Source organism: Vigna unguiculata, chromosome 8 (assembly GCF_037176805.1).
Source record: "Vigna unguiculata cultivar grain cowpea cultivar isolate G323 ecotype 2 chromosome 8, ASM3717680v1, whole genome shotgun sequence".
Classification (NCBI taxonomy): domain Eukaryota; kingdom Viridiplantae; phylum Streptophyta; class Magnoliopsida; order Fabales; family Fabaceae; genus Vigna; species Vigna unguiculata.
Genome location: NC_140799.1, coordinates 36,984,299 through 37,000,191, shown reverse-complemented (window position 1 = coordinate 37,000,191; position 15,893 = coordinate 36,984,299). Strand labels below are relative to the sequence as shown.

General features: G+C 31.5%; 2 protein-coding genes and 1 non-coding gene across 3 annotated transcripts; 2 read left to right on the top strand and 1 right to left on the bottom strand.

Moving 5' to 3' along the window:
• Positions 1-115: 115 nt before the first annotated feature.
• Positions 116-5,170, top strand: LOC114194330 (coronatine-insensitive protein 1-like). The gene is made up of 3 exons (XM_028084483.2): positions 116-1,034; positions 3,308-3,779; positions 4,097-5,170. The coding sequence occupies exons 1-3, from the start codon at positions 547-549 to the stop codon at positions 4,916-4,918; spliced, it is 1,782 nt and encodes a 593-aa protein (XP_027940284.1). The 5' UTR covers positions 116-546; the 3' UTR covers positions 4,919-5,170.
• Positions 5,171-13,310: 8,140 nt separating this feature from the next.
• Positions 13,311-15,329, bottom strand: LOC114193665 (transcription factor DIVARICATA-like). Its single transcript, XM_028083552.2, has 4 exons — positions 15,082-15,329; positions 14,795-14,980; positions 14,199-14,598; positions 13,311-14,105 (listed from the first exon to the last, which is right to left on the bottom strand). The coding sequence occupies exons 2-4, from the start codon at positions 14,826-14,828 to the stop codon at positions 13,607-13,609; spliced, it is 933 nt and encodes a 310-aa protein (XP_027939353.1). The 5' UTR covers positions 14,829-14,980; positions 15,082-15,329; the 3' UTR covers positions 13,311-13,606.
• A 467-nt stretch (positions 15,330-15,796) lies between these two features.
• Positions 15,797-15,869, top strand: TRNAR-CCU (transfer RNA arginine (anticodon CCU)). The gene has a single exon. It is a non-coding gene; the product is annotated as a tRNA-Arg (tRNA).
• The last annotated feature ends 24 nt before the right edge of the window (positions 15,870-15,893 follow it).

The window sequence follows — 15,893 nt, the reverse complement described above, 5'->3', positions numbered from 1 at the left end:
GTAAGTTTTGTCGTTTTGCTGGGTTTCTAGCTTCTACCTTGGTCTCTCACCCATCATCCTCACCTCTGCTTCCTCCACTTTAGTTACATAACAATAATAATAAAAACAACTGGTACTAAATTTCTGACCCCTACTTTTTTCTTTTTTTTTTTCTCATATAATAGGGTCCGATCCAATCCCTTCTAACAAACTGTTCCAACTGTCACCGTCCGATACTTCCACATCCACGAAATCTCTACCGTCCCTTCACTCACCCTTCTGCTATGTCTTCCCCTTACCCTCTTTCTTTCATCCCCTCCGATTGGCTGGTTCAGCGGTACGGTTCCGATGCGATTGGCTCGTTCTCAGTGCAAAATTCCTGAATCCTCTTATCTTCATCGTTCATCGCACTCTCGAATCTTCCTCTTCTGTTATTCTTCCTTTCCCACACCTCTTTGGCGGCGCCGCTTTCCGCACGTGTAGCATAATCCCTGGGAACTTCTTTTTCAACCTGAACGGGACCGATCCAACAATTTGAGATCTACTGAACCGGAGACTGCGGCCGTCATGGAGGATCGGGATGCCCGGCGGATGGCGACTGCTACCAAGTTATCCGATGTGGTGCTCGACTGTGTGATGCCGTACATCCATGACCCCAAGGACCGGGATGCGGTGTCGCAGGTGTGTCACCGGTGGTACGAGCTGGACTCTCTCACACGGAAGCACGTGACGATTGCGCTCTGCTACACAACCACGCCTGACCGCCTCCGGAGGCGGTTCCCGCACCTAGAGTCGCTGAAGCTGAAGGGGAAGCCCCGGGCAGCTATGTTCAACCTCATACCAGAGGATTGGGGAGGTTTCGTTACACCGTGGGTTAAAGAGATCTCTCACTACTTCGATTGCTTGAAGTCACTTCACTTTCGCCGCATGATTGTGACGGATTCCGATCTTGAGGTTCTTGCTTGCTCGCGTGGTCACGTGCTTCAGGCGCTCAAGCTCGATAAGTGCTCTGGATTCTCCACGGATGGGCTTTATTATATTGGTCGCTTTTGCAGGTGATTTTTCTTTTCTTCTTTACTGTGTTTTTGCTGCTTGTCACCTAAATATTGGGCAAATCATTCTCTTTGTTTCTGGTTCTTTTTATTGTTTTCATTACCTCGTGTTGTGTTATTGTTACGAGTAGACTGCTTCCGAAAATCAGGATTGTTCATGCTTGTGATTCATGGAGCAGTTTCACGCTTGAGAGTTTGTGTTTTTATTTAATGTTGGCTGATTATGGATGGTGCAGTTCATAAAAGAAAAATAATTATTTGAACTTTAGTAAATACTTTTACTAGACACTACCACTTATAACCTTTAGCTCTGTTTACTCTATTTACCAAGTTTGGTGAATTCACAGAAACTATAAAAATGAATGCATATCGGTAATTTGATGTTTTTTGGGACTACTACTTGAAAGTGTAATTCTATCAGAAGTTTCTATATATAGAATGGTTGTTGATTAAAATCATACCAACCTATTTACAACTTATGTCATTCAAACATAAATTTCTACATATAGTAAATTTATGGATTTTTTTATATATGTAACAGTCATATTAGTGATGATTTTTAATTGGTTGATTCAATTCTAGTTTGTTGTCTGTATTTCAGACTGTAAATAGAAATTAAGAAGTTTATCAATTCGATTTAGCATATTTGAAGAAACCCTATATTCAGCTTATGAACAAAAAACAAGAATGATAACATAATTCATTTGTGCATCAAAATGGACAATGTTTTAATTGGTAACGCAGTCAGGTGTTTTAATAATTGAGATAATATTTCTGTTTTGGTTTTATAAATTCTTAATGCTTTGTAATGGCATTTTGTAATGGCTCGCGTGGTGTCTTCAATTGGTTTTCAAACCCTGAAAATTATTCTGCAGTTCATATATTGTTTGGGAAGAAGATTTGTTTTTCCTATCCTTTTTCCATAAGATGCTATGTGCCATCTTACTGTATTATTTGTTATTGGTGAGGAGATGTGAGAGTTACTCCGTCTTTTATGAACTTGAAATGAATTGGCCCATTTAATGCTGCTGGAGTTTCCAACAAGTTCATATTACCTTATTAATTGATAATTGATGAGTTAGTGTAAAGAAGATGAAATTCCCTTTTTTTTAAAAAAAAAAAAGAAACAATAACAAGAAGAATATAGAATTCCTTTAACCTTTGATTAAAACTAGGCATCGATACCTTATAAACTTTGAAGAAGATAATTGCCGAAGTGCTTTGAATCCTTAACTATAATATTGTGAAATAGATTTAAACTTGTATTCTTCCTTTCTTTTAGTCTGGACATAACACGCATAAGGTTGATGACATATAATTCAACTTCTAATCCTTATCAAATGAAAAGTGTTTTTCACATCTAATTATAATACTACAATTATGCTTTTAACTTGTTTATTCTGATTTTACTACCAAGAACTTGCCTTATTTTCCATGTTGTGTTGAGTATATTCTTTTGCAGTCATTAATTAAATTATCTCGGTTGTTAATTTTTTTTATTGTAATTTGATATAATTGTTTTTGTAACTTGTTTATTCTGATTTTACTACCAGGAAATTGCCTCATATTCCAACATGCGTTCAATTCCAAGTTTATACTCTTTTGCACTCATTAATTACACTATAAGTTACAATATTCTCTTCTCAATACTTATTTCATATCTAGAATAAGATTCTCTTAGATGTAAAGAATATAAAAAATAGAAATGTTTTGTTGAGAAAGAAAGGAAATCGATGATTTCACTAGTTCTAATATAATGAATATTTTCATTACCAGTATAAATTTTTTCACGCTTTTTATCTCTATAAAATTTCTAGAAAGTATTAAATAAATAAAATGCATTCAGCATATAAAAAATGTAGTTCTGATAATCATAAATCTCGAGAGTAATAGTTAAAGAATTATTGAATAGAATTTTTATTGGGAACTAATGTATTAATTACATAGATTTTTAGATTTTTTAATAAAATAATTCACTTTTTAATTCTTTAAGTATTTCTTTTAGAGTAATGACTAACAACCATTCAACACAAAACAAATGCTAATACCTTTTTCATTTAAAGTAATATAAGAAAGAAATGTTATCGGAGGATTTAAAAATCTTCAGTTGTTCATTTTTGACTTCGATTTTATCCAACTTCTTACTCATTCAAACTAAAGGTGTTTGTTTTAGGAGAAAGGGTCACTTGTGGCTAGACATTGATTTTCCAAGTATGGAACGTATGCCTGTTATTATAAATTTGTGTGGCCCTGACAGTGAAATTTCCTTTTGGCAGGAATTTGAGAATCTTGTTTTTAGAGGAAAGCTCACTTGTTGAGAATGATGGTGACTGGCTCCATCAGCTTGCTTTGAATAATACAGTTCTAGAGACCCTAAACTTTTACTTGACTGATATTGCCAATGTCAGAATCCAGGACCTTGAACTTATAGCCAGAAATTGCCCCAACTTAAACTCAGTGAAAATTACTGATTGTGAAATATTAGATTTGGTGAACTTCTTTCGATATGCATCTTCTCTAGAAGAATTTTGTGGAGGTTCCTACAACGAAGAATCAGAGAAGTACGCTGCTATATCATTGCCAGCAAAATTAAGTCGTTTGGGTTTGACATATATTACAAAGAATGAAATGCCCATGGTGTTCCCTTATACAGCCTTACTGAAAAAATTGGATCTTTTGTATGCAATGCTGGATACAGAGGACCATTGTACGTTAATCCAAAGGTGCCCCAACTTGGAAGTACTTGAGGTAAGTTTCCAACATTCTGTCATTATATTTGCTATCATTGTTTTGCTTGTCTTAATTTCTTTTTGATCTAGCCTTCCACATTTAGCCATACTCCACAAGCCCAAACGTTTTACACAGATTAAAGCACACATGACATTGTAAAAATAATAAAATCAATGAAATAGATATATAGACTATAGTTTAAAGTGCACATGAAATTGTAAAATTAATAAAATCAATAGAATGGAAGTGGGTATTACTTAGAGACAATAGTTTATATTGAATTAATCAACGTTTGAAATATTGATAATCAATTAATAACTGTTCCTTATGGGCAGTCAAGGAACGTGATTGGAGACAGAGGATTAGAAGTGCTTGCTCGCTGTTGTAGGAAGCTTAAAAGGCTTCGGATTGAAAGAGGTGATGATGATCAAGGAATGGAGGATGAAGAAGGTGTTGTTTCACAAAGAGGACTAATTGCTTTGTCACATGGCTGTCCAGATCTTGAATATCTGGCCGTTTATGTATCCGACATTTCAAATGCGTCTCTAGAACACATTGGTACTCACCTGAAAAAGCTTTGTGATTTTCGCCTTGTCTTGCTTGACCGTGAAGAGAAAATAACTGATTTGCCACTTGACAACGGAGTGAGGGCTTTACTGAGGGGTTGTGATAAGCTCAGAAGATTTGCTCTGTATCTGAGACCTGGGGGCTTGACCGATGTGGGACTGGGTTACATAGGACAATACAGCCCAAACGTGAGATGGATGCTTCTAGGGTATGTGGGAGAGACTGATGAAGGGCTTCTGGAATTCTCTAAGGGCTGCCCCAGTCTTCAGAAGCTTGAAATGAGAGGATGCTCCTTTTTTAGTGAGTATGCACTAGCTGTGGCTGCAACTCGACTAACTTCTCTGAGATACCTATGGGTTCAAGGGTATGGAGCATCTCCTTCTGGGCGTGATCTTTTGGCAATGGCTCGACCTTATTGGAACATTGAGTTGATTCCTTCTAGACGCGTGGTTGTGAGCAATCAACAGGAAGAACCTATTGTTGTTGAGCATCCTGCTCATATTCTTGCATATTACTCCCTTGCTGGCCCAAGAACAGATTTTCCAGATACTGTTATACCTTTGGATACTGCAACATATGTTGACACTTAAAGTTGTAAATACCATTTTTTTTCCAAGTTTTTATTTTATTTTTTTGGTTTTCTTCCCTTCAAATCTTTGTTTGTACTTTGTAAGTGGGTGACAATGTTTTAGTTTAGAGGGTTTCAATTTTCTCTGTAATTCCTAGACGATAGCCTTGTAATAAGCTCGTGTTCTTGGCTTCCTATAAACTCTTGCAGAAGGTAGTTCCCTTTCCACCGAAGATGCTCAATTTTGTGAATATAAAGCATGGGGTTGTTTCTATTTCTTACTGTCTCTACCTTCTTTTTTCTCCTCTCCTCGTTGTTCCATTTTCTAATCTTGCTAAAATTGAATTAAATTAATGCAAAAATGTGTTTTTTTTTTCTCCATGAAGTTTTTCTTAATAAGCACGGATAAATGAGTTAACTGTACACAGTCTTCTCTGTATTTTTTTGTTTAGCTGCACTGCCCACTATTTCTTTACTCATAGATGGAGTTTGGATGAGTACAAGGAATTGAGTAAAAAGTTGTGTGTCTGTTTTCAAAATTTTAAAAATTGTCTTTTCTTAAAATAACGATATATCTTTTTCAGCCCCCACCTTGCAATCAGGGTGCTGTCACTTTTGTGACCACTACACCATCAATACTGTCCGATCAACGTTGTATGGAAACAGGACCAGTCGTGGATTGAAAAATAAAAGACCTGCGGTTCAAAACGCCGTATTTAATTTACAATTTTAATGGGCTAAATTTTGTAATAAAAAAGTTTGTTTTATGAAAATACAGATGATTTAAACAAGTATCATTGAGACAGTAAAAAGAAATGAAAAAAAAAATGTACATTGTATCTTATTTGTTCCCCTTCTACGTATATAACTTACATTACTTTTTCGAACTTCTACGTATAGTCTGAGCATGCAAAAGAGGTACTACCGTGAAATGTAAAAAGAAAATTGAAATAAAAGGTTGATCACAACAATCATAAAAGCCCATCTACGTCTGATGAAGACCTATCACTTTCATTACAAATGGGCACACTTTAACTTGTCTTGTTTTACATAAAGTTTGAAGGTTGAATGAGCCCATGAATGGGTGCTTGTTCATGTTGTGGACGTTGTATACACTGCCAAAGTATTCTCTGTAATTTTATTACATTACCAAATTATCTTATTCACATTTTCACCCTTCTCTGTTTGCTTGTTTGTTGAAATTATCTGTAATTTGCTAAGCTCTTGTAATTTGAAATTATCTTCTTTCCATTATGCACAACACAACTTAAAATGAAAGACCTTACGATTTTTCAAAAAACATTTTAGAAATGTCAAACTCTTTTTATGTGTATAAAAATTTGAGAGTATCCATTATATAAAATATAGTACAAAAAAATTATTCATATTCTAATTTATAAATGTGGAAATAGCATTCGAAGGCCTTCGATGATTTTTGAATTTGTATTCTACTATTTGCTGAAATTCAATGTGAAAGTAATTGTGTTTGATGCAAGTGTGTATAGTCTTGCTTGAGTATTTTTCTTGTCTTAGAGTTAAGATTTTCTAAATATTTTTTGTAAATTTCGCAAATCTTTGTGGCATAGTGAAAAAGACTCTCTAAATGTGATTTGTTAGAGGAGACTGAATGTAGATTCCAAGGAATCAAACCAAGGTAAACCTCTTGTCAGTTCTATCTTTTCTCTTCTTATTTTTGTCACGGTATAAAAAATCCAACAACTTAAGCATCCAATCATATTGTTACAATTATTTTAACAAGTTATTCTTTTGAAAATTAGTTCGAAAAGATTAAATTGATCAAAACTTGATAAAACCAATTCACCCTCATTCTTGGTTGTGAAAGATTGGACTATTTGTTTTAACAAAGTGGAGGTGCAATATCATGTAAATCTACCAAACAATATGTTGTTTCATGATATACCATGGAAGCAAAGATTATTTTTATAAATACTAGTGTTGCTCAGACAAATACTTATTATCTACATGATTTATTATCTATATGATTTATCATTATTAAATAAACATATACCTCTTATTACATGGTGGGACTATCGTTGTGAGATATGAACACGTTTCTAAGTGACACTCATGAAACAAGATACATGCACAATGTCGTAATGTGAATCTACTAAGTATAACCTAAAATGAACACCGATATTGTATATTTTACTTACTAAAATCCGGTTAGAGAAGATGTAGCTCAAGACAATTAAGTGTGTGCATTTTCTCGGGTGAAAGTTTATAAGCATCAGGTGTAAGACTCACACCCCAAAGATTTTTCACGCTGAAAGACAATATTTTGTTTTAAAAAATGGTATATTTTGTTTTATTTTGTTTTTAAAATTATATGGAGATCGTTAGAAATTTTAGTATAATTTAAAAAATAAATAAGTAAAAATTATTAAAATAAATCTTATTGTTACAAATTGTTTTAATCAAAATTAATTTTGGAGGTAAATGGTGTTTATGATAAACAATTTTATTTTTTCATTTTTTATTGATTAGTTACTATTTTATTTAATCATATTAATTGCAAATGATTCTTTGGTTTCTCTTCTATCCATAAATACGTCTAAGTGCATTGGGGACAAGACACAACAAACACATCAACTCACAAAAAATGTTATAAATATTTTATTTTTATAAATATCTTAGGTTGAAACACACATGATATTTATAGGTAAGAGAGATAAGAATAATTTGCAATTAATCTGATTAAATAAAAATAGTAACTTATAATTAATAAAATATATTAAAAAATTAAATTGTTTATAGTAACATTTACCTCAAAAATTAATTTTGATTAAAACAATTTGAAACGACAAATTTTATTTTAATAATTTTTATTTATTTATTTTTTAAACTATACTAATATTTCTAACACTAATACATTTAAATATAACATATTTTAAAACAAAACACATTCGTTAAGACATATAGCGGGGAAAGATTATATTGTTGTCTTTTATGTTTGTTTCTGTATATATTACTTTGTGTATGAGTTAATACACCTCAATCTAAATTAATATATTTGTTTTTCTGATAAAAATAAAAATTTGCTGAGTGAAATATAGTTTGCTATACAAATTTGAATTAAAAATTATGTAATTGCTTTTGAGTTAAAATTATTGTATGAATATCTATTCGTCGAACAAATATGGACCAAATGCATTTGAAAATGATTCTTTGTACCGTATATGAGATTCCTTTAGCAAATCTCATATACTTAGATTGATGACCAATACAGAGCAAGAAATTACATAGAATTCCATAAAATGGAACCACCACCAAAGCCATTAATTATAACTCTTACATGAAGTTTTAAACATCAAGATAATATTTCATTTTTTTCCAATCAAAATTGCATATAAAATATGACTATTCAACACTAAAACCAAGTCAAAAAACAGAAAAAAGGCATCACTGATTACTTTTTAAAATTCAAATTTGTATATTTTATATATTTTCTAACATTTTCATATAATGTGTTTATTATAGCTCTATAATACTCAAACTAATCTTTTAAACCAATCATCATATTCAAAACCGAATATCTCAAAGCATAATCAACCTTTGTAATATTGATTAATGAATCTGATATAAGAGCTTATATTTAACTTAATACCGACACATATGTTCAAAGTCTTAAAAGGTAAACTTAAGAAAATGAAATAAACTTTTTATTGATTATAATTAATTTATATTTAAGTTAAGAAAAAGAAATTATATGAAACATTTTTACTAATTAGTTTGTAGTATCCTATCTTCAACTCAAAATTAAAATTTTCTATTAAGAATTGTACTTTAAGTTTAAGTTAACTTCTAATACACTCTTTTTATATAGAGGTATATATATCTCAAATTTGACACTAGACATTAATAATTGGTCCGATAACGAGTGAAACAACATGTAAATTTTAAGCTTAACTTAATATCTCAAAATCAATTTGTAAGGTGAATGTTACCGCCATTTATATTATATAAAATTGTTTTATCTCTAGTTAATACGAGACTTATAACATTTTCCTGAACTAAATTTTTAAAAGCACACATATAATGACGTCTTTCATGCGTAAAATTGATTAATTTCATATATAATGTTTTGAATGTATGTAATGTTTTGAATAGTTGGACAATAAAAACTCTTCAAAACTAAAGAGTTGGTGAAAGTACAACAAAATAGTCATTATTAGTTCCTTTCAACAATATTTCTTAATTATATTGTCATTAAAACACATAATCGAAAACAACAAATGAAAACCGAACCAAATTAAACATCCTCGTGCGTGTTTGGTTTAGTTTATTTTAGGAAGCTGAATGCTTTTTGCCAGCTTTCCAAGGCTAAGACCACTTTTAATTAAAAATAAATACTTTAAAAAAGTTCCTAATTGATTTTTTGCCAAGTTCCTAAGGCTTACTGATTGATTCCTATGATGTTTTGTTTGTTAGAAGCTATTTTTTTGTTGTCTTTATCGTTGATTAATGTTAAATTTGAAATTCCAATTTTTAATAATAAAATACGATATTTTAAGAGAGAAAACATGTCTTAATTTTCTTTCAAAGGAGAAAATTCCAATTAAGCATTATAGTTTAATAAGATTGTATTTATAAAGTTTTGTGGATTATGACACATGCATGATGCGTTTTGGTAGACTTTATAAAATATTTCATTCCACAAAGATTTGCATGCTTAAAATGAATTTAAATTATTTTAGGTCCTTAAACGATTACATTATTATTTAAAAGTTTTGTGGGTGGGACTTATCTTCTTCAAAGTATATTTATTCGATGTTGGATGTCAAACACTTAACTAACTATTATAATCATATAATATACACAACTTGACACATGTTGATACACAGATTTTGATTCTCAAACAGTTATTAGTACAACCGTGTGAATCTTATCCTTATATTTTTATTTTATTGCATATAATTGACAATTAAATTTTATTAGTCTTCAAACTATAGTCATACGTGTCAATATATCTTCCATGAAATTACACACGTCCCTTTGAATCATTATCTACTCACTTTAATTAGTTTATATCATCCTTTCAACTATATAATTATTTTACTATTCTTTTAATTCTTATACACTTTATCAAACTGATTTCTATATTTTTGTTTCAATTTTTATCAAATTCTTATACACTTGTTCTGGTTCTGATCTAAGTTTTTTGTCTGCAGCCATCGTTTGGCACCTTAAAATGAGGTAGGAATATTTAAACTGCACTTACCGCGTTTTTGAGATATTTTCTGTTCATGTTGGAACTTTTGAGCTCTGTCACGATTTTATTCTTAAAAGGTGTCTCAGAAGAGTGGAAGAAGGTATGAATATTTAAATTGCTTTTGACTTCTACTCCTAAACGATGTCAGACTTAGGGTGTACCAGAATAATTTCTTTTTTTATAAATACGATTACATGATATATCAAAATTAAAAAGTTGTGATAAAATATGCTGGAGTAAAAGCTTAAGTAGGAAAATATACAAAAAAAAGAAGAAGAAGTAAATGTTCAATGACAAAATTCTTTGAAAATAAAATAATAAAATTTAAACAATAATAACTAAGTAATAAATTTAAAATAACTCTTTTAATTACTGCACGCTTTTTATTGATATTATGCATCTCATTTTCACTTCATCGCTTTCGGTTTTATTCTTTATGATAAACACAACTTTAGTGTCTCTCATTTAAAAATCAACTGTAACCACTTTTAAATGACCATATAATAAAATCAAGTCGTGGGTATATGGATTAATGTAAATTAGAATTTAATCCTTCTTGTTTAAAAAAGTAATCCTTATTCTTCACACTGTTTTCTTAAGAATATCCTTCTTCAAACTGTTACTAAAGGCATTAAAAAGCTTTCTTAGATTACCTTTTATCTCATAACATTTTCATTTGATGCCATGAATATTACAAGGTATATCTATTAACTCTGTGATTTCTTCATTAATCCTATCAGTTAAAGTCTTTTTAGTTTTCACTTTCGTTAATTTTCTTATGACCATATATATGGAAAGTGGCTTCATAAGAATTAGGTGTATTTGTATTATTCTAAAATGTCATTTGCTTGTAAACTTGATTTCATAGCTACTTTAAAGCTTAATGCACAAGTGACAAAACTATTAATATACATAACACTTTGATCATAGAGTTTATAACACTTTATTGATTCTTTAATACACGAATTATTTGTATTTTATTCATGCCACTTTTCATTTATCTTTGTATTCAATTTTTAGAATTTGCTAACATTTTCTCAAAAGAATGTTGTCGCAATTTTATTTATACAATCTTCTTATATGATTAATAGTTTTTTCTTTTAACTTTTTTTTTAAATTTGAGGTCAATGATAATTTAAATATATTTTTCTTTTCCACCTATTCAAAACACCTTTTACAAAAAATTGTGACAGAAATGTCAAATTTGAAAACGGATAATTCCTCTTATTATTAACCTTAAATATTATCTTAATTTCAAACTTTAAAATGGACAATTTCTCTTATTATTATCCCTGACTTGAGATACTAACATATAAATATAAGTTAATGTGATTGGTAAAAATATATGAAAATTAATTTAGTAAAACATTCATGATTTTTCGCTTGTAGATATTAAATATATAATTTAGTTTTATTTGTGCAAAAGTGGAAAAAAATATCATAACACGTTGATTTTTATTACCGTGATAATTGATTTATAACGTAAAATATTTATAGATTACAGCTACATAAAAATAAATACTTAAATAATATGTGCTATTTCTTTGTTCACGAGTAATATTACAAGTTATTTTCTACAAATCTTATTTAAAAAAAGGAGGAAAAATATGCAAATGAAATAGATGTAAAGTGGGTATGTACAAAAGTATACCAAGTATAGTAAGTTCAATGAATTTAACTATTATACGAGTAATAATTCTATTAATTTACTAAACATTGTATATTATATATGAAAAACAAAAAGGAATACTTTTGTTGAAAATAATTAAACTAAATTGCTCTTATTTTGCTAGTTGGTTTATAGCATCTTGCAGTTATTTTTGTTTATATTTCTAAGAATCAATTCCGTAAAAATGACTACCTCAATAATATGGTTTAATTCTTGTTTTATGCATATATGCCATGTTCATTCCTTTTATAGGTAGTGACAGACACTTGGAAGAAATGACGTAGAATCTATTGGTATAACTTTAAGTTATTATTCAAAAAAAGTCAAGAATATTTTGGAATTAAAAACTCCTAGTACCACTAATATTTGAAGAAAATCAAAAAAGAAACATTTCTAATCTAAACTCTGGAATTGAGATATATATGCTTATTCTCGTGAAGACTGATGAATATAGTCCTTCCAGAACTTGAAGAGCCCAATCTGCAATTTAGTCTAAGGTCGGTTGCTTTATTCCTCGTAATAGTTTGGCTTAATATTTTTTTTCATAATAATATTTAATTGGATGCTTAGTCTTCTAATTTCTAAAATTTAGACGATTATGATCCAAAATAACGTTAAAAGTGGAGTTTAAATTTGATTTAACCTTCCAAAACAAATTTTTTATAAAGTAAATATCCGATAACAATATTTAATACCATGGAGTATTAGAGTTTAAGTTTAACTCAATTTCATAAAACTGATTTTTTTAAAAATAAAAATTCTGATATCATGTTAGAAGTGAAGTTTAAATCTAATTTAACCCGATAAAATTTACTTATAATATGAGAAATTACCTCCATGTTTGATTGATCGAGTGAGAATTAAAGAGGAAGAAAAGTAGATTTAAAGGTTAAAGTCTTAGTATGGTAAAAGATGTGTTGATAGTGCATGGGGAGTAGAATATGCTATGGGGTTCTCAAGCAAAACAAAGAATCAAAATAAAGCATGATGGTTGGAGAGACCAGCAAAAGAAAAGAAGGAACAACGCAAACACAAAAGTGATGCCACCAGCGAAAAAGAGATTGGCCAGCACAGAAATATCAGAGAAAAGGGAGAAGATGATTGGCTGAGAATCAAAATAAATAAAAGCTCACTGTGATAGTGTGAACCGCATTGGTGCATGCTTACGTGAATCTGCTTATTTATATTCTCACCCAATCAAGCATGGGATTCTGCCAAAGTGGAATGCAAACTCGGATTCGACTCGTAAAGTGATGCTCAACTTGCCCTTATTGCTCACACAAACCAAATGCTTGATAACAATCTCATTCTAAAACCCACAAAAATTAAAATTTTGAGTTGAAGATAGTATCAATCTGTGTTACGTGAGTTCAGTTCAAATCTCACTAATGTTGAGTGATTTTACCTTCGAAAGGCCTATCAAGCAGATACATAACATTATTACTATATCTGTGGCTTGTTGGATAAGGATGAAAGGTTCTGATATCTGAACCTATGTTAATCAGAGTGTGATAATAGAATTCAATAATTTGTGATGTTTGTCATGTTGCTTTTGAGACATAGCATGCCTGAATGGTACATCATATGATTGGGTCTCCAAAGAAATAGACATGATCACTGTGACTAAAAAGATAAAGAGGAAAACTTCAGAAGAAGAAGGCCATTCCAAATTCATTGTTTAGCACTGGAACATGATTGTTTCTTTTATGATGATCAATAACCATGAACTAAGTAGCTAGCTTCAGGTCATCTACATTAATCCTACAGAACAATGATCTGATCCAGTGGAATTTTGTTGGGGTTGTCTGTGACTACAGTGCGTGAATACCGAAAATAGCTTCATTATTGAAGTCTCTGGGAGCCATGCCGAAACCTGGGGCTTTTACCTTGGCATAAGCCTCATGCAAAGCACAGTCATAGAGATCCTGTCCCTGCATTTTCAGGGCCATGGAAGTGATATCAGACGAAGACGACACAAACAAGTTGTCACTGTTTGGGTTGAAAACCATGAGTGATCCATCATTGCAGTGGCTAGTCCAGTCCAACTGGACTTTTGACAAACTATTCATGGGCGACACGTTAAATAACGGAGACTTGATCTTATCTGATGCAGCAGTTTCTGTAAGATTAACAGTGGTTATGTCATGGATGCTTGGTCTCCTTTTATCTTTTCCTCCAGAAACCTTTTGCCTTATGTAGTACTTCTGTGCATGGCTAGCAACTTGGGTGGGAGTTTTTGTCACCACAAAATTGCGAGAAATGTTTCTCCAATCCCCTTTACCATACTTCAGAAGTCCCATCAGAAAACGTCTGCAATTCAACACCGAAATCATCAAGTACAGGAACCAAAAACTACAGAGATTGAAGTACCTCAAAAAGTGTAAATCGGTGAAAGAAACTCACCTGTGTTCTTCTTCAGTCCAGGGAACCCCTTTCTTTCTCTCTTGATCAGAACCTCTGACAGGTGCAGGCCTTCTTCTGCAACCATCATAGTTGTGGTTGTGAACAAGCTCAAAGGTGAAAGAAGAGGCAAGATAACCAGGAATTGGAACACGCCCTGCTTCAATTTCACTCACATCTTCTTCCAATTCCCTATACTGCTTGATCACATCGAACACGGTCTTCCCAGGGATCATGGCTGCAACCTTGAACCATCTATCTGGGGTGTCCTTGTCATATATAGCAAGGGCACTTTCAAACTTCTTGTTATCTTCCCTGCTCCATTCTGTGCTCTGGCTCTCTTGCACAAACCAATTTGAATCTGGCATAAAACAAGGAGGGTACAGGGTTTCCAATTCCATACCTCGAACCACAACCATACAAAAACTTTAGTTCAATTAAGTCCCTAAAGTGATGGATCGAAAGGGGTGCTCGTAAAACACAGGAGAGAAACACAAACAAGAAGAAATTATAGAGCTTTGAATCACTAGGTGCACACAGATTTCAGAATCTTTTGCGCGTATGATCAAGATAAAGTTGAGAATCTACAAAAGCCATACCTTTTAGATTCGTACAAAATCTTGGAAAAATCATGTTGTACCAGAATTTTGGTGTGTGGGTATGACGAATTCTGAAATTCTGAAACTAAAACAACACAGATGTTGCTGTCTTGTGGATGAAACCAGGAATAAGGTAGAACCTCTCACCCCCACCAAAGAAAATAAGGTTTTTCTAAGGTGATGATCCTACAAAGGTGAGGTCCACGGTAAGAGAGAAAATTTTGAGAAGCTAAGAGGAAGATGATGCATAAAGCTAAGATCCAATAAAGAAAAGAGAGGCTATTTACAATCAACAATGGAAAAGTTGGAAACAGGTTCTCTTTGTCGTTTCTTGGTGACCAAGCAAACTTTAAAAGCTAATGCATGTATCAAACACATACATGTATATGTATATATACATAGATTGGAAACTGAGTGCTACTTATTGAGTAGGAGTAGGAATCAGGGTATCCAACGAGATAAGGAATTAGATTTGGATTTCTTGGTGGTTGTGTAGTGATTTTAAAGCAGAGAGAATGGAAAGAATTTAAGGGTTTTTGTTAAGGTAATAAGATTGGGATTAGAGTGGCACACTTTCTACTTTCTATTTCCATTCTTAATCACATACTCAAAAAATGTTTAAATATAATCAAGGGTAAAAATAATAAAATATACAAACTTTTTTTAGCGGAAAAGTACAATTTCCATTTAGATAAAAATAATATTTTCTATTTTGACATTTAATAGTCTTGTCATCTTGTTTATAAACTATTTTTTACTTATATACTTTGTACGATTTTCAGATATATGTTAAAAACATTCATATGAAGTATAAAATTCAAGAATCAAACCATTTTGTTCGTGTAAGCATGTCAAATTAATTTATAATTTAGTTTATCAAATAGCAAAAAAAAATCTATAGAAGCATAAGACTAATCTTTTCAATCTTTTCAATCTTTGCATGGTTACAGTCAATGGTTAATATTTATTATATTATAAAGTGTACTTTAGTATTTCAAAGATGCGCCTGTAGCTCAGTGGATAGAGCGTCTGTTTCCTAAGCAGAAGGTCGTAGGTTCGACCCCTACCTGGCGCGTTGTTTTTTCTTTTATTGTCTTTT

Bases quoted from the DNA above. Each gene is read 5' to 3' on its own strand.
- LOC114194330 (XM_028084483.2), top strand. From the start codon at position 547: ATGGAGGATCGGGATGCCCGGCGGATGGCGACTGCTACCAAGTTATCC. The intron at 1,035-3,307 runs GTGATTTTTCTT...TCCTTTTGGCAG, and splicing joins TATATTGGTCGCTTTTGCAG to GAATTTGAGAATCTTGTTTT. The intron at 3,780-4,096 runs GTAAGTTTCCAA...CCTTATGGGCAG, and splicing joins CCAACTTGGAAGTACTTGAG to TCAAGGAACGTGATTGGAGA.
- LOC114193665 (XM_028083552.2), bottom strand. From the start codon at position 14,828: ATGATTTTTCCAAGATTTTGTACGAATCTAAAAG. The intron at 14,599-14,794 runs GTATGGCTTTTG...TTGTGGTTCGAG, and splicing joins ATTTTGTACGAATCTAAAAG to GTATGGAATTGGAAACCCTG. The intron at 14,106-14,198 runs GTGAGTTTCTTT...GTTGAATTGCAG, and splicing joins TGGACTGAAGAAGAACACAG to ACGTTTTCTGATGGGACTTC.